Source organism: Pinus tabuliformis, chromosome 5_1, assembly GCF_031772625.1.
Source record: "Pinus tabuliformis cultivar Carrire ecotype Pingquan chromosome 5_1, CPIR1, whole genome shotgun sequence".
NCBI lineage: Eukaryota > Viridiplantae > Streptophyta > Pinopsida > Pinales > Pinaceae > Pinus > Pinus tabuliformis.
The window spans coordinates 629,242,509-629,264,757 of NC_142305.1; the positions used below are offsets into that span (position 1 = coordinate 629,242,509).

Sequence of the window (22,249 nt, forward strand, 5' to 3'; positions counted from 1 at the left end):
ATTATATGAATGCTTCACATGTTTTTTTAAGAATGCTTATTTTAATTATTTGCTCCAATTCATTATGTTCTATTATATGAATTCTTTACAAGTTCTTTTACGAATGCTCATTTTAATTATATGCTCTAATTCATTTTGTTATTATGCCAATAGGTGAAATATGAGAATCCAAATAGCATTTTCAAGGATATGGGAGCCATTTTGAAAACTAAATGGAAAGCATTGAACATAGAAGAGAAGAAATCATGTGAAGAGAAATATGAGGATGAAAATAAGGCACACTGGTGGGTAAACTATGGAACTGTAAAGACTTTATTCACTATGTTATATATTTTTCCATTAGGTTTCAAAGGCTCACAAGTTAGACTTTTGGAAGTTGTGGGGCTACAGAAACATGAGAATAAAGATCTGAAGCTTCTCTAAAACTATTAGAAATTCAGGTCGACATTTAAGCTTTTGGAACATTATATGTGCTCTCTAGTTGTCTAAACTCTAAAGACTTCAAAAATATAAATGAATATTGTCATTTGTTGCAATTGTTTTTGAAAATAGAAATGAATTATTGATGTTTTCTTCAATTTTGTGTGGCAGCAAGCATTTGTGACTCTTATTTTGGTTGCTAAGCTTTGTACATTTCAAATATTTATCCATGATACCAAGGTTTGTGCTATGCTATCCTACTTGTTTATTTTTATTGTGCCTATTATGCCAATAGGTGTTTCTATGCAGGCTTTGGCTGGGCAGATCTAGCCAATCAGAGACGCCTATTTGCGTTGCCCTCCTTCCAATGACAATTTGACATCTGTACCAGCGCACATAAAAGTTGGTGGTTGGGCATAGTGGAGTTTCGGCCCATGTTGGAGGTAATCACTGCCTAGAACACATTTCTCTGCGGGCTTTGGTTGGGCAGATCCAACCAATTAGAGATGCCTATTGTCGTCACTCTCCTTCTAATGACAATTTGACATCTGTACCAGCGCAGATAATAGTTGGCGGTTTGCAATAGTGGAGTTTCAGCCCATGTTGGAGGGCATCACCGCCAAGAACAGGTCGCCTCCATTAAGGGCCAGCGTATGCACACAAGCAGGTGCAGCGTCGTGCCCACTACCGCTTACAATATGTGCAATCAAGCAGCTGCAGCGTTGTGCACACCACTGCTGCAAATTAGTGCTTGGAGTTCAGACTTGGCACGATTGGTTCTTTCCAGTTCATTATTGATTTTCTCTGTCAAGACTATTGAAATCAACCAAAATCGATCTCTTAAGTTCCAGCAGTAAGGTGGGAGCAGGCCATTGAGGCAGTGCGTGAAATTTCAGATGATAAAGAGACACACCTTCAGCTGACCCTCAATGGATTTAGTGGAGGCGTAAGCAGGTCCCTCCCCCACTGGTTCCAAGCACTTCTACATATCCTCCTCCCAGAAATTCGTTTAGTCAGAGAAGGCACTTGGCATTTGCAGACAATATGCTCAGGACTGCCATGGATTTACAAGTTTCTAGCATAGAAGAAGGTAGTAGATCGCAAGCTAAGAGCATCTGTGATGCTTGTTTGGCTTCATTGAAAGCAGAGGAAGCAGGTGAACTGATGGTATTAAGAGTAGGTGAATATGCCAATCACATTGTTATTCGTATGGATGCTTACATTTGAATCTTTAATTTTAACGTCTTGTGAATCTTATTGTTTCTTCAGGAAAGCTTGCAGTTGGGTTCTACAACAAAGATTGTTGACTGTATATTGGCGTTGAAGGCTTATTATAAATGGAAACAGTGTGGAGGAAATGGTTCTTGGAAATATGCAAGCCCTTTGAGGTCCCCCATGATTCCGCGAAACACAGGAATTTCCTTCAACATTCAACTCCTTGTGTGCCTGTTAGGGACCCTGAAACTGAGCCAAACCCTTCAGTTAGAAACATGGACAATGGAGAAAAACGACTTGATGACATCTTTCAATCTAAAGGTTCAATTAATGTGTGGTTATTGAGTTGATTTCACGCTTCGAAGTTCTAGACACTATTGATGCTTGAAAATTAAAAATTCTTTGCCTTACACATCCTTAACCACATGCTTTGGTTGAAAGATGTAATGCGAGCTTTATTAAAGCGGTTTGCTGAAAAAATGACAAATGGCAAGGAAAATGTTGATCAGAACCTTGTTGAAGCCATACAAACTGCTGCACCGGTATGCAAATATCATACCTATTATTTTGCACTAATTCTACTCGATTAAGCACAAAACATTCCAAATGACATATGCTTCAAAACCCTAGTCTTGTTCAGTCATACATATTAGATATTAAATATTTCTGTAAGCATATTGAACACTAGTTCCTCAAGAGTTCATGCTTTTAACTCTTTGTTGCTGTGCAGTAGGGCTCGATGCAAGCATTTATGAATCTTATCATTGGAATTTTTGCAGAGAATAGACAAGACAAATTTTCCTTGGTGAGCATCAATTGTCCTTGTCCTTGATGCAAAATGAAATACAAATTATCTCATTGCTCAATAACCGTAGGTTTCATGAGTAATATCTGTTATCAAATGACTTTAAACATTGGCTGAAGTAAAAATAATCAACCATAAATACATATGCTACAGAGATTCCATCGGGATGTGGTGATTTTCATTCAGTCCTCTCTTTGTTTGTGTTTAAGATCAGAGTGAGAAGTTCTGTTCTCCAGTTTGATGGCAATTTTCATCCTATGTTAACTCTAATTTGCTTTGAAGATTCAGAAAAGCTAGGATCAAGACAATTATTTCCTAAGAGAAAAGTGGTGACTGTTGTAAAAGTCAAGATCCAAAACCTTTGCATACCAGTCAGGAATATCAAATGCCTTTGGAAGCACAAAGAAAAGAAGTCAACGTGAGCAATATTTTAAACTCCACTAAAAATAATAAAATTTTGATGCTGTGGAGGCAAATCATAAATGTAAACAAAATGGACTGCAGCACGAAATAATTTCAGTCGCCATTCGATTAAGTATAATGAAGGACTATTGTTTGATGAAGAATTGCATATGTGATATGTAGAGCATTTTTTTTAATAATCTAGGAAGATTATCCTACCATGTTTGCATTGCCTCTATTTCCATGATGATGAGATAACCAATGTAGCTTCAAGCCTGATTACTAGTATCCTTTGTGAGCCTCATCCCAACATGCCCCTGCTGTCCTAGAGTAGGCTAGTAGGAAACATTTTAAAGAGTTATATCTTGCATGTGCAGTCACAGAGTATGCAATCAGGGAGCAACAGTTTTTTTGCAAATGCAGTCAGAAATCACAATTTTTTTAGATTCTGTTTGGAATAATGAAACTAAATCAAATGAATACTGCTTTTGCTGTACTAAAGCAAACATGTTAATCATTTTGTGATCCATTACTCTCTCATTATTGATTACCATCTTTTAGAAATTTCACAATGGTCATTTTATTAAACAATGGATGTGATTTTATCAAACAATGGATATGATTTTCAGGACATAAGAGACATTGCTTAGAGCACAGGAAGATGTAAAAGTGTTACAGCCAGAGTGGCGAAGGGATTTTGAATTGCTCGGTAAGTTAAAGTCAGAGACTTCTACGCCTCGACGTTGAATGGGGGATTATTATTTTCTTTAATGTTCGAACTTTGTAAGCTAGACATTTGTTCTGTTGTTATGTATTGCTATCCGAGTAAGCTATTAGCAGGAATGACACTGACTTCTTTCTCTCTAAAACATTATTTTTCGAGATAACCAGGTCACAGGAATTTCTAATGCTGCTAGGGGATATCAGAGTTCTGGAAGAAAACAAGATTCTTTATAATAGCCTTCAAGACCTCAAAGGTGTTTGTCCTGCAATTTAAGGGTGTTTATCAGGGTGGAAAAGGTCATCTTATTCAAGCGAAGCAATAAAGGTCTCAGTTGGAAGGTGGGTAAAAGGATAAACAGGCACTGGATAGGAATCTGAATTTGGAACCACAACCATAGACTCTACCGCCTCCATCCTGGCTCTGATGAAAGAAAAGTAAGGCATCAGAAAAGAATCTCCTATCTTGTAAGCAAGTAAATCTTATGGCTTCTTGCGGGGGGAATAAACACCAAATTGGGGGGCCTTCACTCCCTGGGTGTCTGCTTGATTATTATGATTGTGATAATCAGATATGACGAGGGGATGGAAATCTTAATGTTGCGTCGTCAAAATACTGCCACCGACATCTCCTGCAATTATTGTCAGAATGAATGCCATCGTTATATTATGGCAATTACAGTAATATCTAATTATATTTACTGTTTTCTCGGGGTTCAGGAATCATAAGGGTATACTTCAGAATCAGACCCCATTTTGGGGGTTAATCTGATGCCCACAGTGCAGTGGAATTTATTGGGGAAGATAGATCCCTCCTTGTCAATACATCCAAAATAGGAAAAGATGTACAGAGGGTATTCAATTTTAATAAGGTGTTTGGGCCATCTGCTACACAAGGTACTGATTAAAGAGTATGTTGACCTCGTCTTATGACACAATTTGCATACAATTACTGACTTGTTTTTGTCCATGAAATGGCAGAGGAAATTTACATGGATACACAGCCATTGATCCGATCTGTAACCCAAAAAGGGCAAAGATGTACAGAGAACATCCAATTTTAATAAGGTTTTTGGGCCATCTGCTACACAAGGTACTGATTAAAGAGTCTTTTGACCACGTCTTCTGGCAAAATTTGCATAAAGTCACTGACTTGTTTTTGTCCATGAGATGGCAGAGGAAATTTACATGGATACACAGCCATTGATCCGATCTGTAATGGATGGTTACAATGTCTGCATTGTTGCGTATGGTCAAACCGGATCTGGAAAGACCCACACCATGGTTAGTATCTTTCTTCTAAGGATTTTGTTCAAAAAAATTGGTGATTTCCTAAAGATATATGTTTAAAATTAAAATGGCTTAAATGAGAAAGCAGCTTCTGGTTCTCAACAAATAGATTAATTTTTAGATCTTTCTTAAGGTAACCTGGCTTGACATTCAACACTTAAAATTCAGAGTGGTCTAACAGGTTCTTTCTGAAAAGGAAATCGGAGTCAACTATAGAGCTCTTAGTGACCTCTTCGAGTTATCTCAAATAATTTGTGCTTTGTTTTTATGACTTTCCAGCTCCAAACGGACATGCTGAGCGAACTTTTAGGACACCACCTAATCAGCAGTCGATGAAGGTCGGAAACGAAGGTTGTAATAACGTGAGTTTTGCCCTTGTGGACATTTTAATGCTATCTCGGCAAACTAGTGTTGATGTGTATAATAGTGCCAACGTTTCTCACAAGCCATCAGGTAGGTTTATGCTTCCTTTATAGAGGAAGTCAAGGATAAAAGAAAAATATAAATTGTAAATTAAGTGTAAATCGATGTTGAAGAAAATGCAACGCACTGGGACTACAAGTTTGAAAGTCCACTTGAAATTCCTTGTAAACCAAGGAATAATGCTTATAGTTTATTATTTGCAATATGCACCAACATTCTTTTTTATAATAAGTTAGTTATTATATTGGTTGGCAGGATAAAGGCTACTTGTGAAGAAGTAGAACCGTAAGAAGCCATCTTAGTTGTCACATGATATGTGTAAATGCAAGGTCACATGTCATTTCCTATGTGTGACCAGAGATAATCCGGCTAAAAGACTAGCGACACAGAGAGTCCAATTATTGCAAGATCAACTAGCGGCACAGCGGGAAGCTTTATCAACAATTAGCTTCCCAATAAATTCTGGGTGTCAAATTTTTGATCTGGGGATGGACTAGAATCCCCTTAAGCAATGGATAATATGGAGTGCAAAAGATATAAGTATGGAATGTGATTAAGTTGAAAAGAACAAAATTACCTACAGCAAAACACAGAGGGATGTCAATCTTTATTTTGGCAAACAAAGGTGGTTTTTTTGATTATATGTTGGTCTAGCATAGGAAAATATTTTCACATATGGAAAACACTATGCCCATATATTCTTGCAATAAAACATTATGCCCATATACATTCCTGCAATAGGATGCATGAAAATAGGATGTGGAAATGACTGAATATGTAATTATAATTTCATAATGGGAGCAACGTGTTTAAGTGTTTTTAATATAGGATGCACGAAAATAGGATGTGTATTTTTAATATAGGATGCACGAATATAGGATGTGTATTTTTAATATAGGGTGCACGAAAATAGGATGTGGAAATGACTGAATATGTAATCATAATTTCATAATGGGAGCAACGTGTTTAAGTATTTTTAATTTGAATATTAACATTGTACATACAACTGATTTTTAAGTAGGACCAATGTGTTTAAGTATTTTTAATTTTAATATTAACATTGGAGATACAACTGATTTTTTAGTAGGACCAACGTGTTTATGCATTTTTAATTTGAATACTATTATTGTATATTATGAAATTATTGTATACAGGTTTTTGCGATTTTTTTTTTAAATGGATGAGTTAGTAGATAAATTCAGATTTGTGTAATTAAAATGATTTTTCAATTTTAAGATGTTAAGATTGATTGAAGGATTGGTAAATTAATGATTTTTAACATGGTTAGTAAATAAATTAATTGATGTGACTTGTAAATTGTGATTCTTTCTTTTTGGATAAAACATTTTGTAAATTGTTTATGATAAATTTTATTTTGAAATGGTTTAGTTTTTGCATTAAATTATCATATAATTGATTTATGCATGCTTTTGGGTGATTGAAATTTTGTGTATTATGAATTGAATGCATTGTAGTTCTCTTCTTTTTATGATTTAATATATGACAAATTCCACATGATAAAGTGAGATTTAATATATCACAAATTTCACATGATAAATTGTATTTTGAGGTCCAGTTTTTACCTTAATTTTAATTTTTGAGAATTGTGATGGAGATTTTGGCTATTAGAATGAATGCATTTGCTTTGGATTGGAAAGTTCACATGTTAAACTGATGATTTATACATAACACTATCCTTTGGTTTTGTAATCTTATATTTTTTTTTAGAATTGTGATCAAAATTTTGGATATTATCAAGGAACGATTTTTCTTTGGATTGGAAAGTTGACATGATAAACTGTGTTTTGAAATGATTTTATATGTCTCTCTAAAATTTATACATAGTTGTAGCCTCAAGTGCCAAAATCTTACATTTCTCTGAGAACTTTCAGTAGAGTAATATGAATGAATATATTTATTTTGAAGTGGAAAGTGATTGCATGTTACAATTGTAGCAAAACTACATACATTATTCTAAATTATAGATTACAATGTAGTTAAAATTGAGGTTCAGTTCAAGATAAAAAACCTTAAAAGTATGAATATAAATTGTAGTTAAATCAAATCTAGTACAAATTATCTACAAAATTTAAATTACGATGAAATGAACTTTTTCCATTATAGAGATCCATCTTTAAATTAATGAAATGAATTTTTTTTCCACAATATTGATCCATATTTAAATTACAATGAAACAATTTTTTTTTCCATAATACAAATCCATCTTTAGAAATTTAAGGAGATGAAATGTGAAGCAAAAGTTTAATAATCTTTTGATGGAAAATAAAAGTTATTGTATCATTTTTGTTTCAGCTAGTTTAAGGTTTGTTCTAACCAACAATAAATCTATCTTAAGCTACTTGTTTGTTCTACCTAATAATAAATACATCCTAAGCTGTTCCAATTTAATGTACAATAAACCCATAATCCATCTTAACTTTACAAAAAGCAAAGTCTAAAAAGTAAAGTTTCAAATTTCAACATTCTTTATCTATAAATGGTTAAATATTTATTAAAATGACAAAATGTAAGCTGAGTTGAGCTATAATCTGACATAGGGTTGAAACCAATAATGCATTGATGAAGCAAGAAAACAAGCTTTCCATTAATAAGTGTATAAATTAATATTTTGAGAATAAAAATTGTTTTAATTAATTTTGAAAGGACCTTTTCATCCCAAAAAGATTGTCACACTACTTTTTTATTCATTTAAAAATATTGTGTGTGCCTCTTTGAGTTGCTGAGATAATACGATAAACAAATACACACACCGTTCCTATCATTACCGCGTTAAACCTTGTTGCTTTTATATCTATAAATTTGTTGTAGTGCAAGCTTTGGAAATATACACATTCCTTTAGAAGAAAGGAAAGGTTTGAAGTTGTTGTAGGAAGGAAGCTAGGCAACCGAAATGGATTCACATTGTAGAGTCGCAAACACCATAATTGTACTCTCAAAAGCATTGTGTTACACTACGTTAGGATTACGAATGAAAAAAATTGCAAGCGTTATGTCCACTGGAGCCTTAGATTGGGCACCCTCAATCTTACGCCACTTGGCGGGCCCAAATGTCCCAAATCTAGTTGCTAGAAATTCCTAGATCTAATGGCCAAGATCACTTAGATCGGATGAATAAGATCTACCAAATCTCACGGCCATGATTTCTTAGATTGTACAGTTAGAAAGATCCATATCTTACAGCGAAAATTTTCCAGATTGGATGACCAAGATCTACCATATTTGATGGCTATGACTGCTCAAATTGGATGACCAAGATCTATCAGATATGACGGACATGATTGCCTAGATAGGATGGCCAAAATGGCCCAGATATAATGGTTACAATTTCTCAAGTTAGACAACCAAGATTTGCTAGATTTGACGGTTGTGATCGCTTACATTGTACAACCAAGGTCTATCAGATCTGATGGCCACGATTGCCTAGATTGTATGGCCAAGATCCGACGGCTATAATTTTTCAAATAAGACGACCAAAATCTACTAGATATGACGATTGTGATTGCTCAAATTGGATGACCAAAATATACCAGATCTAATCGCCAAGATTTCCCAGATCAAACAACCATAATGGCCTAGATTTGATGGTTATAATTTCTCAAATCGGACGGTCAAGATTTACTAGATATGATGGTTGTGATTGCTTAAATTGGATGACCAAGATTTACCAGAGCTGAGGGCCACGATTGCCTAGATTATATTGCCAGAATGGCCTAGATATGATAACTACAATTTCTCAACTCAGGCGGCTAAGATCGACTCGATCTACGGCCATGATTTACCAGTTTAGACGACTATGATTGCTCATATTTGACGACCAAGATATGCTAGATTTTACGGCCATGATTGTGCAAATCAGATAGCTAAAATGGCTCATATTTGACGGCTTCAATTTCTTAAATTGGATAGCCAGGATCTCTTAGATATAATAGCCACAATTTGTCATACTTGATAGTTGTGATCACTCAAATTGGACTGCCAATATCTACTAGATATCATAGTTAGAATGGCCTAGTCATACACCCAAGATCGCCTAGATGTAACGACCATGCTTTACCATATTGGACGACCAAGATTTGTCATATTTGATGGTCCATATTACTTTGATCGAACAATCGAGATTTTCCATATCGGATGACCAACATCACCTATATATGACTGCCACAATTTCTCAGATCTGATGGTTGAGATTTCTTTGATTGAACTGCTAAGATTGTCTTGATTAAACGGCCAAGATCGCCCAGATTTGATGATCGTGATTTCTGAGATCAGAGAATCGATATTGCTCTCATCAAATGGTTGAGTTTTTCTAGATCAGAGGGCCAAAATTGCCCAAATCTAAGGGCCACTATTTACTAGATCGGATGGCTTCGATTTTTTAGATTTGACAGTCACGATCGCTTTGACTGAATGGCTGAGATTGTCCATATCGAAGGGCCAAGATCTCAGATTTGACGATCAAGATCGTTTTGATCAAATGACTGAGATTGTCCATATTAGAGGACCAAGATCAAATTGGATGGCCATGATTTCTCATATTTGACAGTCAAGATTGCTTTAATCGAACGACCGAGATTGTCTAGATCAGATGACCAAATTTTCCCGGAGCTAGAGCCCTTGATCTGGGTAGTGGATCTTGTGCCACTTGGAAGTAGGTTGATAATTGATGTGTATAAGTTGGTCGGCACATGGCATCCCTGGAGTCATAAATTGGTCGGTGAATCAATATGTGATTTGTCGCAACGTGGGAACTTTGCCAGTTGGAGGCGTTGTCTGGTAATTTTGTAGGAATGGGTATTTGTGAGGTTTATAAAGGCTTGGTATGATTTAATTTTAATGTATGTGGGAGGAATTCAATGCGGTCGCCAGAGGAGAGGCGCAACCTGCAAAACCTAAACAATGTAGACTGCCATTTAAATAAGCTCATGGGCCTATAGCTGCAATATTCTCGTTAAAAAGCGGGAATTTAAAAATGGTAGACTTGTCCCGCAACAAATTTAGGGGCTCAATACCTTTGAAAGCGGTCAATCAACACAATATGCAATAGTTGGTTGTGTCGCACAATTCACTGAGCGAAGTGATACCCGCTTCAATCATCGTGATCTTAGCTTCAATACCTCTTTTTTGGGAAATTTGTCGTGATTGAAGACTCTGGAGCTCACAATGAAAATCACTTTAATGGAGGAATACCTGATGAGCCCCAATTTTGGTACAATTTGGGCTCATTTTGGCCTATTCTACTTGCTCAAACCATTCATTTTTTATTGCTTATGCATGCATTTCTTAGTTTATTCATGTTGTTTGTAGGAAGAAGGGTAGGCACTTTATCTACGTGACTAATGCATTATGATTCCAGGTTTTGGCATTAAAAGGGAGCAAGAGACAACGAAAAAGGAGATAAAGAGACAATGAGGTGGCACTGCTGGTTTTTAGGAGAGGATGTCCACGGTCTTGGGACATTCCTCGTGATTCCCACCAAGAACTCCGAGCTCCAATCGATCTCCCCTCCGAGCTTAAGAAGCAGCCAGCTGTTCTACAGGAACAGCAGTTATAAACTGCTCTACAGGAACAGCAGTTATGACCGTCCTACAGGATCAGCAGTTAAACTCTAGTTGGACAGTCGAGCTCCTGAAATCAAGGACACTTGTTGGATCATCGTTTTTGTATAAGTATAGAGGCCTTAGCCTTGGATAGGTTGTTGAAACTCTCGTATTGCTATTGTAATTTTGCAGCACAGTTCAATTTTCATTCCTTTTTGTAAGCCAATTTGGCATAACATCAGATTATGAATAAAGAAGGCAGTTTGTGATCTAGTTCTGAGTTTCTTAAGGAGACTATAGCTCTCAGGTTAGGGCCCAACCTGAGAGCCATAGATCCCCTCTGCTGTAGTGTTGTTTCCATTTCATTTCAGCACTTTGAGCTTTTCATTTGCACATGCAATTCGAATTACAGGTTGTTAAGTTGGTCTTTTTCACGAGTTAGATAGGATTTGCTTATGGTGAGTTTGTTCACAATTGTTTAGTGTAGCAGAGGATAGATATAGTCCATTGGAGCTCCAACAAAAAGGGTTGTTAAGGCTCACTGCCGTCTCATTTGGGATTGGGGTGCAGTCCATGACTAACCACCAAAAACACGCATTTCTTTATCTCATGATTACTGCAAACACAGTCACGTTATGTTAGATGCTTCCTTGTCATTCACACCTGCACCACGCTCCTTTACCACAGCTTCATGCACATTCTCCTTCGCGTTTTGGATTGCTGTTCATTGAATTTACAAGCACAGGTAGTTTAGGTTAATGCATTTTCGGTTTGGTAACAGTCACAAGCATTCGTTTCACTTGCACTGCCCTCTCTCGTCCATTACTTCATTCTCCATCTTGATCACGCATGCATCACATCTCCTCGACCTTTACCCCGCTCTGTTATCTCCCAAAGCCTTCCACTCCTCACGTAACTTCATTTCCTAGCCTTTTGTTGACCTAGCCCTCTATCTTCCAACCTACTCTCTACACTCATTTCTCATCTCATTCCTCCACTTCTAGAGCCATCACCAGCCTCATTCCCACCTTGCACATCTCCCCCTACCATTCCATCACTCCTCCATCTCTTCAAACACTCACGGTAGGTCATCCTGTAGCAGTTTATAGACATCCTGTAGAAACCTCTAAGTATCCTGTAGGATCCCCTGCAGACATCCTGTAGGAGGCCACTCACTCGGTTGCTGAGCTTCTGAATGTGAGGAACCTCTGTGGATGGATGCTAAGGATCTCTAGGGACCTCTCCTAGCCTTCCCAACCTGTCCCACGTTCTCCTTCCTTCTCCATCCCATCTGCACAACCAAACCCTAATTAGCACACAATCACAATCATTCCACACACTTAAAGGAAAAATACAAAAACATGTCTTTAGTGATGCAAGCAGCTTAGATCCATGCATTTTCACTTATTAGAGGTAACAACAGCATTGGTAGAAGTTTCCTTCACATTCTTTGCATTATAGAAGTTAGACTAGTTAAATTAGGGTTTCCTAGGTTTACATGCTTTGATTTGCTTTCAGTTCATTTTTGTCAAGTAGATTAGTCTCCTTTGAGCTAGCTTTCGTCCATCATTGATAAAGCTTCTTCTGTGAGCCTATAGAAGTTGGCTTGAGCCCTAGCGGACTTGTGCCAGCTGACCAAGTGACAGCTGCGACAAGAGCTAGTACTTGTGCATACAGCACCGTCGCTTCCAAGTTTGTACGAACTACCGGGTTGATAAAATGAGAGACAGGAAGCCCCAGGAGTTGTAGCATTATTGCTACAATAGTGGAGCTCACCATCTTTTTTGGCGCCGTTGCCGGGGAAGCGTCAGAGTATTAGTAATTGTTGCTTTTCTTCTACTTTCGTACTCTTACTTCTGCTCAGTAGTTTATTTCATTTCCATTCTGCAAAAGTAGCTTAGCATTTCCTGCTTTCATAGCTTAGTATTTCCTGCTTTCATAGCCTAGTATTTCTCGCTTTCATAGCTTAGTATTTCCTGCTTTCATAGCCTAGTATTTCTCGCTTTCATAGATTAGCATTTCCTGCTTTCATAGACTAGTATTTCTCGCTTTCCTAGATTAGCTTTCTAATTCTGCAATTTCATTTGAGCAATATAGTTAGTTGTAGATCACTTTGTTTCAGTTTTGCAGGTACCAAAGAAAAAGCAAAAGCACTCGAAAAAGAAAAGTCCTTTCCATTTCATGCCTCGTAGGAACCGAGATAGATCAGGCAAATTCCTACCTAACACCCCCACCACATCACTTAGTCACCCTTCACTCTTCGGTGGCGACAGTGATCCAGAGGAAACTATAGGTGAACATCCTGAGATATACCAAGACCCTATAGAAGAAGAAGAGTTAGAGACCACTCCATCCGAAGCTATGGCTGACAATAGAGAAGATGAGAGAATAGAAGGAGCTTTCCCCATCCGAGAGACCAATGGAGAGATGAAAATGAAAAACATTAGCCCCTATGCTTTGCCTCACTTCCATGGACTGACCACTGAGGATCCTGATACCTTCCTATTTTAGTTTGCTGTCCTCTGTAGAACCTATGACTATACTGAAGATGAACAAAAGCTAAAACTTTTCCCTTTCACTCTCAAGGATGCAGCATTACGCTGGTTCATGGGTTTGCCTGGGAATAGTATCACCACATGGGCCCAGATGCAGCAAGCCTTCAACACCAAGTACCGGGATTACTGTAGGTCCAAGGAAACGAAAGGGGAAATCTTTCGGATGACCATGGGAAACGATGAGTCTTTAGAGGATTATGAGGAAAGGTTCCAACTTAGTTACAAGCGGGCCAGGTGCACACTTGACCCTGAATCCCTTAAGTTGGTTCTGCTCCGAGGAGTACCTGAAGAACTCATAGATACCCTTCACATGTTAGCTGGGGGGGACATTTACCAACTGCCTTATGAGGACATCAAAACTGTGTTTAGAAATCATTCTAGGGCAGCTAGGAAACGGGGTAGAGGAAATCTCCTCTCCACTGGTGTCCCTTTCTCCAAACATGAGTTTACAAACCAATTAGAAGATCTTAAGAGTGAGGTGAGACAGACCATTGCCATGCAGCTGGACACATTCAGGATCCAGCAGAAGAAAGAAGAAGTTGAGAGAGCCCTGGCTGTCTTCTGCCCTAGGTGCACAAGAAGACATCCTAAGAACGAATGCCCATTGCATTCGGTTGAAGTGTGTTTTGTTTGTGAGGAGGACCATCCTACCAATCAGTGTCCCACCTTACCTGGGTTTAAAGCCATGTACCAAGGGACTGAAGCCCCCACTGAACCTCTCTACTTCATCAACCAAAGGAGACCACAAGGATCTAGACCCTATCAGCAGGGAATGCAAGGGGCACCACAAGTCTATTACAACCCCAACCAATCGACTCCTATGCCTTCCTGGGGTCCCCCTTCTCATCCTTCTTGGTCCATGCCTCCTCCATGGTCTTATCCACCTCATATCCTACTCAACCCACTACTCACTCATATCACTCACATGCCCAGTCACAGCCTCAATGGAGTGCACCTCAGTCGGGGTGGAGGCCCCAGTACAACACTCCTCCCGCCATTCTGCCTCCACCTCCAGTTCAGCCACAACTATTACCTCCTGCTCCTCCAAGGCAACCTCAAATGCCTGCTCAACCGAACCCGAACCCCAACAATAGACAGGCTTAGCAGGTATATACTGGGGAGACCTCATGCCCTACCTATGCTGTGGAGATCCAGGAGATCAATCTTAGATCTGGAAAGACTCTTCCAGATCGCCAACCTCCTCCCCCAGAGGATGAGGAAGACCATCAGGAAAGTGAACCAAAGCCTATTCCACCCTTTCCTGAGAGACTTACAGCCACCACACAACCCAACCCGGAAGAAGATGAGCTTCTGGGAGAGCTCAAGCAGTTGTGTGTGAAGATACCCCTTCTCCAGGCCATCAAGGATGTGCCAATCTATAACAAGCTGGTTAAGGAGAGGTGTTTCAAACATCCAGGCAGACGGAAGAAAGATGCTTCAACTATCAATGTCATAGGACAACTGTCTGACCTTATGCTAGGACAAGTCATCTGCCCAAAGTACTTAGATCCTGGAAGTCCTGTAGTAGATGTCCACATCAATGGCACCATCATACCCCACACCCTGATTGATCTGGGGGCTGCCATTAATGTAATGACCAGGGATACCATGCTCAAGCTCAATCTTCAAGGTTCCTTGAGGAAGACCTCGACAGTACTGCAATTAGCAGATCGCTCCACTGTGACTCCCGAGGGGATTGTGGAAGATGTCTTGGTCTCTATTGACTCTTGGGAGTATCCTGCAGACTTCCTGGTTCTGCAACCAAAGGCAAAGCTTACTGGATATCCCCTCATTTTGGGAAGGCCTTGGTTAGCCACTGCAGATGCCTATATCAGTTGTCGTGCCGGAAATATGACCATAAAAAATGGTCCTATGTCCAAGCAACTTGTCCTATACCCTCCTGCCCAACCCTCTTTGCAGCATGACTTACCACTCTGGTTGGAAGAAGGAGAAGAAGACGAGGTGTATTCAACACCTCTGTGTACCATAGAAACCAATAGAAGAAATCCCCCGACCGAGGATGATTTGATCGAGAACTTGATCCAAAACCCACCTACCAGTGCACTACCTTTAGAAAAATTGGTGGAGGATGCCCAAGCTAGCACCTTAGCGGATCTTTGTACAACCAACCCTGTCACTCCCAGAGTTAAGAGTGTGGAGTTCGGCCCTGAGAGAGCATTGAAAATCAGCTCCTCCCTATCTCCTTCTCAGGAAGAGGAGCTGTGCAACCTGTTAGCCAGCCACCTAGATGCTTTTGCTTGGAGCTATAAGGAGATGAAAGGAGTCCATCCCTCGGTCTGTACTCATCATATATACATCAAAGAGGACTGTAAACTGGTTAGGCAACCCCAGAGGAGAATGAATCCAGCCCTTAAAGACATTGTCAAGGAAGAATTGCAAAAACTGTTGGATGCCGGATTCATCTACCCCATCTCAGATAGTGAATGGGTGTCCCCTCTAGTGTTGGTTCCCAAGAAGAATGGGAAGTGGAGAATCTGTGTAGATTACCGTGAGCTGAACAAAGCTACCAAAAAAGACCATTTCCCTCTGCCTTTCATAGATCAAGTGTTGGATGGACTGGCAGGAAAGAAATTCTTCTCTTTCCTGGATGGGTTTAGCGGGTACAATCAAATCCAAATCAGCCCGGAAGACCAAGATAAGACCACCTTCACTTGCCCTTGGGGTACCTTTGCCTACCGAGTCCTTCCCTTTGGGCTATGCAATGCTCCTGCTACTTTCCAGAGAGCTATCCTAAGCATCTTCTCGGAGCTGGTCCATGATGCAGTGGAAATCTATATGGATGACTTTACTCCTTATGGGGCCAACTTCCAGGAAGCATTGTCCAATCTGAGGAAAGTCCTAACCAAATGCATTGAGATGAACCTGTCCCTCAGTCCCGAAAAATGTGAATTCCTGATGACTGAAGGGACCGTGCTAGGCCATACCATCTCTAGCCAAGGATTACAGGTGGATCCTAACAAAATTGCTCTCATCAAGAGGGTTCCACCTCCTCAAAAAGTAAGGGATGTCCGGAGTTTCTTGGGATTAGCAGGATACTACCGGAGATTCATTAAGGACTTCAGCAAGTTAGCCTCACCATTGTTTGGTCTGTTGGCAAAAGATGTGGAGTTTAAGTGGACTGACGATTGTCAGAGGAGTTTGAATGAGTTAAAGGACAAGTTGGTGTCAGCACCAATCTTGAGAGGTCCAAACTGGGCCCTACCTTTCCACATCCACACTGATGCCTCGAACAAAGCCATAGGTGCATCCTTAGGACAAGTTGAGCAAAAACTTCCATATGCCATTTACTTCGTTAGCAAAAACTTGTCCAAAGCAGAGCTGAATTACACTGTAACCGAGAAGGAGTTCTTAGCTGTGGTCCATGCACTGAACAAGTTCCGACATTATATTACTGGTTACCAGACTTTTGTACATACTGACCACGCTGCTATTAGATATTTGATGAATAAACCCGATGTGAATGCTCGTATTATTAGATGGTTACTTTTATTGCAGCAGTTTGATCTAACCATTGTTGATAAACCATGTAGAGAGAATGTTGTTGCTGACTTTTTATCTAGATTGGATTTGTCTGCAGGTGAAGATGGGACGGTGGATGACCAGATGCCTGATGAGCATCTGTTTGCTATCTCAGTACTCTCTCCATGGTTTGCTGATATAGCGAACTACCTTGTTTCAGCTCAGTTCCCTCCGCACCTCTCTTCAAAAGAGAAGAGCAAAATCATCAGAAAAAGTGCCTCATTCACTTGGATCGGGGGCAACCTGTTCAAGCTTGGCCCTGATCAGATCTTAAGGCGTTGTGTAAGGGAAGAGGAAGTCTCTGACATCCTCCTCACCTGTCATGATGGGCCTTGTGGAGGACATTTTGCAGCAAAGAGAACTGCCTTCAAGATCTTGCAGGCAGGCTACTATTGGCCCACACTTCATCAAGATGTCAGAAGATATGTCAGCCAGTGTGACCAATGCCAAAGGATGGGGAAACCAACCCAAAGGGATGAGATGCCTCTCCAACCTCAAGTGACTCTTGAGCCATTTGAGAAGTGGGGCATGGACTTTGTGGGTCCAATCAATCCCTCTTCGAGGCAGAGGTCCTACATCATTGTGTGTACTGACTACTTGACAAAGTGGGCAGAGACTAAAGCAATCAAAGCAGCAACAGAAGAGAAGGTGGTCGAGTTCTTAAGAGAGAACATCTTCTACAAGTTTGGCTACCCAAGAGAGCTAGTGACCGATCAGGGGATCCAGTTCACATCCAACTTGATTGAAGATCTGCTAGCTCATCACAAGATCAAGCACAGGACTTCCACCCCCTATCACCCTCAAGCAAATGGGCAGGTGGAAGTCACCAATAGAGCATTAGAAGGGATCTTGACCAAAGTGGTGAGCAGCAGCAGAAAGGACTGGGCAGATCGCCTGGTTGAGGCCACATGGGCTTACAACACCACCTGGAAGACCACCACCGGCTTCACACCTTATGAGCTGGTCTATGGGAAGAAAGCTTTGCTGTCCATTGAGTTTGAGTATAACACTTTGAGGATGGCAGCTCAGCTGGACCTAGATCTCAGCCATGCACAACAAGAAAGGTTATTGCAGCTGAATGGACTGGATGAGCACCGCATGCAGGCCCTCCTTCACTCAGAAGTGGTTCAACTTCAGAGAAAGGTGTGGCATGATCAACATCTCCATGACAAGCAGTTCCAGCCGGGAGATTGGGCTTTGTTGTATGACTCCAGATTCAAAGATTTCAAGGGGAAGTTGAGAACCAGATGGCTAGGACCATATGTAGTGGAACAGTGCCATGACAATGGATCTGTCCTCATTCGAACCATTGATGAGGAAGCCATTCCCATGCTTGTCAATGGGCACCGATTGAAGATCTACAGAAGACCTCTCTCAAGACAAGAGTTTATCAGCACTATGGAGAAATCTGTTTTGGTCATAGAGAAGGGTTCTGCCTCCACTTTGGGCATACCCTGAAGAGAAAAAGAAAAAAAAAAAAAAAAAAAAAAGAGAAAAAGAGAGAAAAAATAAAGATCCTTGGGTGAAAACCTCTCTGAGGCGCCCAAGGCAGGCAGTAGGGGTGAAAACCTCATTGAGGCGCTCAGGGCAGGTAGCAAGGGTGAAAACCTCTTTGGGGCGCCCCTGCTATCTTTTCAAAAAAAAAAAAAGAGAAAAAAAAAAACAATAAGCACAATAAAAGTTTTGCATGCAGATGTTCTATGGAGGAGAAGAAGCCTCTCCACTCCAAGCCAGGGGCCTTCATCATGCTATCAAAGGATGTCATCAACACCTCCTCCAAGAATAACAATGATTTTCAAGGTATGTACAATTTTTATCATGATTTGGATCTTCTACAGGAAGATACAGTTTTCTACAGGAACAGACAGTCTTCCTACAGGAAGACGCGGATCTTCTACAGGAAAGTGCAGAATTTCTACAGGAAGCTCTGTGTTCTACAGGAAACTTCCTATAGAAGGTTGCGACGGCCGAAATGTGTTTCAAGTGAAGATCTAGCGACTGAGGAGTGGATTGAACGCATGCATGCCACTGATGGCACCCCTGAACATTGCTATTATCTTGCTCCACCATCCTCGTCGCCATGCAACCAAGATCCCTGCAGCAGCACAACAAAGCAATGAGTTCTCGTAAAAAAACATCTGTCAAAGAAAAACCAAGCACCGAGAGCCATACCACATCCACGTTATGCATCAGAAGCGCTGGGATCGTGATCAAGAAGCCAGAACTGCCAGCATGCAGCATGTACCCAAGGAGAAAGGACTGTGACAAGACCCCTCGCGGGGATCCTGTAACAGTTCAACCTGCTCGAGTGAATACCGTCCACAGCACCGCCATCCGAGAGAAAACACGGGCGCATGAACGCGAAACCATCCACTCCAGCGTCAGCAACCGGTAGCCATGTGCCTCCGAGTTTGTGTAAGCCGCGTGCAGCAGGTAAATCCATCGTCCACAAACTGGAAATCATGTGCAGCCGCGCGCAGGTAAGTGTTCTAATCCTTCTCTCCATCAAATCGCATGGATATTACTTTGATTTGTTTTGCATGGCATAAAGGTGAATGTTTGAGCGGCCGTAAGGCCAGTTGACTGGCCACATCGGCTAGTGAAAGGATAGTCAGATGATGAGGTGGCAGCCACGACAAAAGACACACGTAGCACGCACGTGAAGATTAGTCCCGTCAACCGTGAAACGAGTTTAACAGAAAAGGGCGGCGGCAGATCTGTGGGAATGAATGCGGCAGCAAGCAAATGTGCAGGCGGACGATGGGTGACGTCACCCAACGGTCCGGCGGGGACAGCTCACCCCCCGCGCCACGAGCTGCGCCGATTCAAAATCTAATCGGCTCGATTAAGCGTGTATATCCATCAACCTCACTTCAAAACTCGAGTAGCTCCTCCGATTACCTCTGCATGTTGATACGCCAAGCTCTCGGCTACCTGAACGCTGGTAAGGCACCTCTCGACTGCTGTCCAACTATAGCTTCCCCCGAAGTCTGCGCACTGCTCCTACAGGAACAGTTTCTACAGGAACACAGTCCTACAGGAAGCAGTATCTACAGAAAGCAGTCTCTACAGGAAGGTGAAGTCTTCACGTAAAAAAAGGTGGCGGAAAAGAGGTAACCCTGAAACTCCTTCCGCAATTGGTTTTCAAAGGTGAAAAGGTCATTATTCACAGTCTGGTCATAAAAGATATTGGATTGCCGTGCCCATACTATCGCTTCTACAGGATAGAGGTATAATTAGACTGTGGTTCTGAGAATTCATTGCATGCTCTGTCTATAAGACCGAATTTCCTTTGTATCTACCGCCTTTGGTCAAAACCACTGTGTTCATCATGCCTGGCGGGTTTATCAGGCGAGAGCCCACCGATTCAAATACACTAAGAAGAAATCCGGCAGTGGTTGAGCTCTTCACTAGAGCACAATGGATGCCTTTTTGTGATAAACTACAGGGCTACGATGAGGAAGTGGCCGAGGAATTCTTGCAGGCCCTGAGGCCAAAATCCAAGGTGCTGGCCACAGTCAATTTCAGAGGCCTAAGCCTCAAGATAACCCCGCAGTCCATCAGTAGAATCACTGAGCTTCCTATGGGTCTCCCGTGGGATAAAGAAGAACGAAAACAGAGCCAGCAAGCGAAGAAGGAATTCTTTCCACTTGAGGAAGAATTCTCTGAAGATAAGAATGGAGTACGAAGGAATAGTTTGACACCACCTTGGAACGAGGTCAGCTTGCAGATTATGAAATATATTACATGTGAGGGGCGCTATAGCATCGTCTACGGGTACCATTTCTGATTGCTGAACGAGTTAAGGCACCGAAGTGAGCTTCCTGTAGAAAAGAAATTAAGCATTCCTTATTTCCTGTTGCAATCTTTAATGGAATGTGCTAAGAAGCTGAAGGGTGGCGTCCCAGATCAGGTGGCACACCATGGGCTGATCAAGTTGCTTGTAGAGGATGCACTGCACTCCTATAAAGTTCCCCTCTCCTGGGAGTCATTTAGAAATCTAACACGAGATGGGGACATCAAAATGCTGGTCGAAGATAGTGGCCCCTCCAGCAGTGAAGACAAAGAGGTAGTGGCCAAAGAAGAGAGGGAACCAGGTCAGAAGACCCCTGCCACGGTGCAAAGGAAGGAACAAAAGAGGAAGCAAGAAGAAAAGGAAGACGAAGAGGAGGGTGACACACCTGTTTTGACAGCAAGAGAACAGAGGATGAAGAGCATAATGGACAAAGCGGAGGTGGTCCCTGTCAGCCCAAGCACCTCGTCAGCTCCTGCAGTCAAAGCCAAAAGCAAAATCCATGCAGCCAAGCAAGAAAAGGTGGTGACAGCTGCATCTACAGGGAAACAAACGCAGGCTTCTACAGGAAGCCCCAGAACAACGCCTACAGGAAAGCAGACGAAGGCTTCTACAGGAGGCTCAAAAACAGAGAAGGGATCTTCTACAAGAAACCCACAGAGCGTAAAGAAAGAGTCTTCTACAGGAGGGCCGAAAGTGGACAAAGTAGGGTCTTCTACAGGAAGCCCGAAAATCACTAAGGAACAGACTTCTACAGGAAGTCTGGAAACAAAGACGAAGGCTTCTACAGGAAGCCCAAAAATTCAAGAAAAGGCTTCTACAGGAAGCCCAAAACTGCTAAAGGAAAAAGCTTCTACAGGTAGCCCGAAAGAAAAAGGAAAAGCTCCTGCAGGAAGCCCAGACGTGCTAAAAGAAAAGGCTCCTACAGGAAGCCCAAGAGCTAAGGAAGATGCTCCTACAGGGAGCCCAAAACCGGTCAAGGAAGGGTCTTCTGCAGGAAGCCCGAAACCAAAGGAGGAGGGACCCTCTACAAGGAGCTCCGAGAGAGCAAAGCACGAGAAAGAGAAGGCTAGCATCCTCGAAAAGGAGGCGGCAGCGGTACTGGCTGCCCTCAGCACACCGGCAAAACCCAAAGAAAAGAGAGAGAGGGAGATCCCTCTACCTTCCAAAGCAAGGAGGAGTTAGAGAATGAAAACAGACAAGTCGCAGCCTCCACCCAGCAGCCAACCCACTTCAGGAGACATCCCTACTTCACCCAGTATAAGAACTCCCTCCAAAACACAGGCCACCCCTGAGAAGGGAAGCCCAAAAGTCACTTCCTGGACGCGAAAAATAGGCCAGTCGCCTTCTGAAGCCCGGCTCAAGGAAATGAAAAAGGGGGAAGAAGCACCACCCTCGTCTCCACCTGAGGCAGAGAAAACGGAGGCCCCAAAAGTAGAGAAGAAGGAGCAGGTTTTGGGCCCCAGCTCTCGGACAAGGACAAGGAGCCGGGGCAAAATTGCTCAAGGATGAGCAAATGGTTCAGCTG

General features: G+C 41.4%; 1 protein-coding gene across 1 annotated transcript; it reads left to right on the forward strand.

The window, feature by feature from the left end:
• The first annotated feature begins 1,692 nt into the window (after positions 1 to 1,692).
• LOC149166524 (uncharacterized) lies at positions 1,693 to 2,862 on the forward strand. The gene is made up of 4 exons (XM_089430184.1): positions 1,693 to 1,956; positions 2,077 to 2,177; positions 2,369 to 2,440; positions 2,650 to 2,862. The coding sequence occupies exons 1-4, from the start codon at positions 1,758 to 1,760 to the stop codon at positions 2,860 to 2,862; spliced, it is 585 nt and encodes a 194-aa protein (XP_089286310.1). The 5' UTR covers positions 1,693 to 1,757.
• The last annotated feature ends 19,387 nt before the right edge of the window (positions 2,863 to 22,249 follow it).

Excerpts from the sequence above, each read along its gene's own strand:
- LOC149166524 (XM_089430184.1), top strand. The coding sequence starts at position 1,758 with ATGGAAACAGTGTGGAGGAAATGGTTCTTGGAAATATGCAAGCCCTTT. Across the intron at positions 2,178-2,368 it reads CCATACAAACTGCTGCACCG|GGCTCGATGCAAGCATTTAT; the intron begins GTATGCAAATAT and ends GCTGTGCAGTAG. Across the intron at positions 2,441-2,649 it reads GACAAGACAAATTTTCCTTG|ATCAGAGTGAGAAGTTCTGT; the intron begins GTGAGCATCAAT and ends TTTGTGTTTAAG.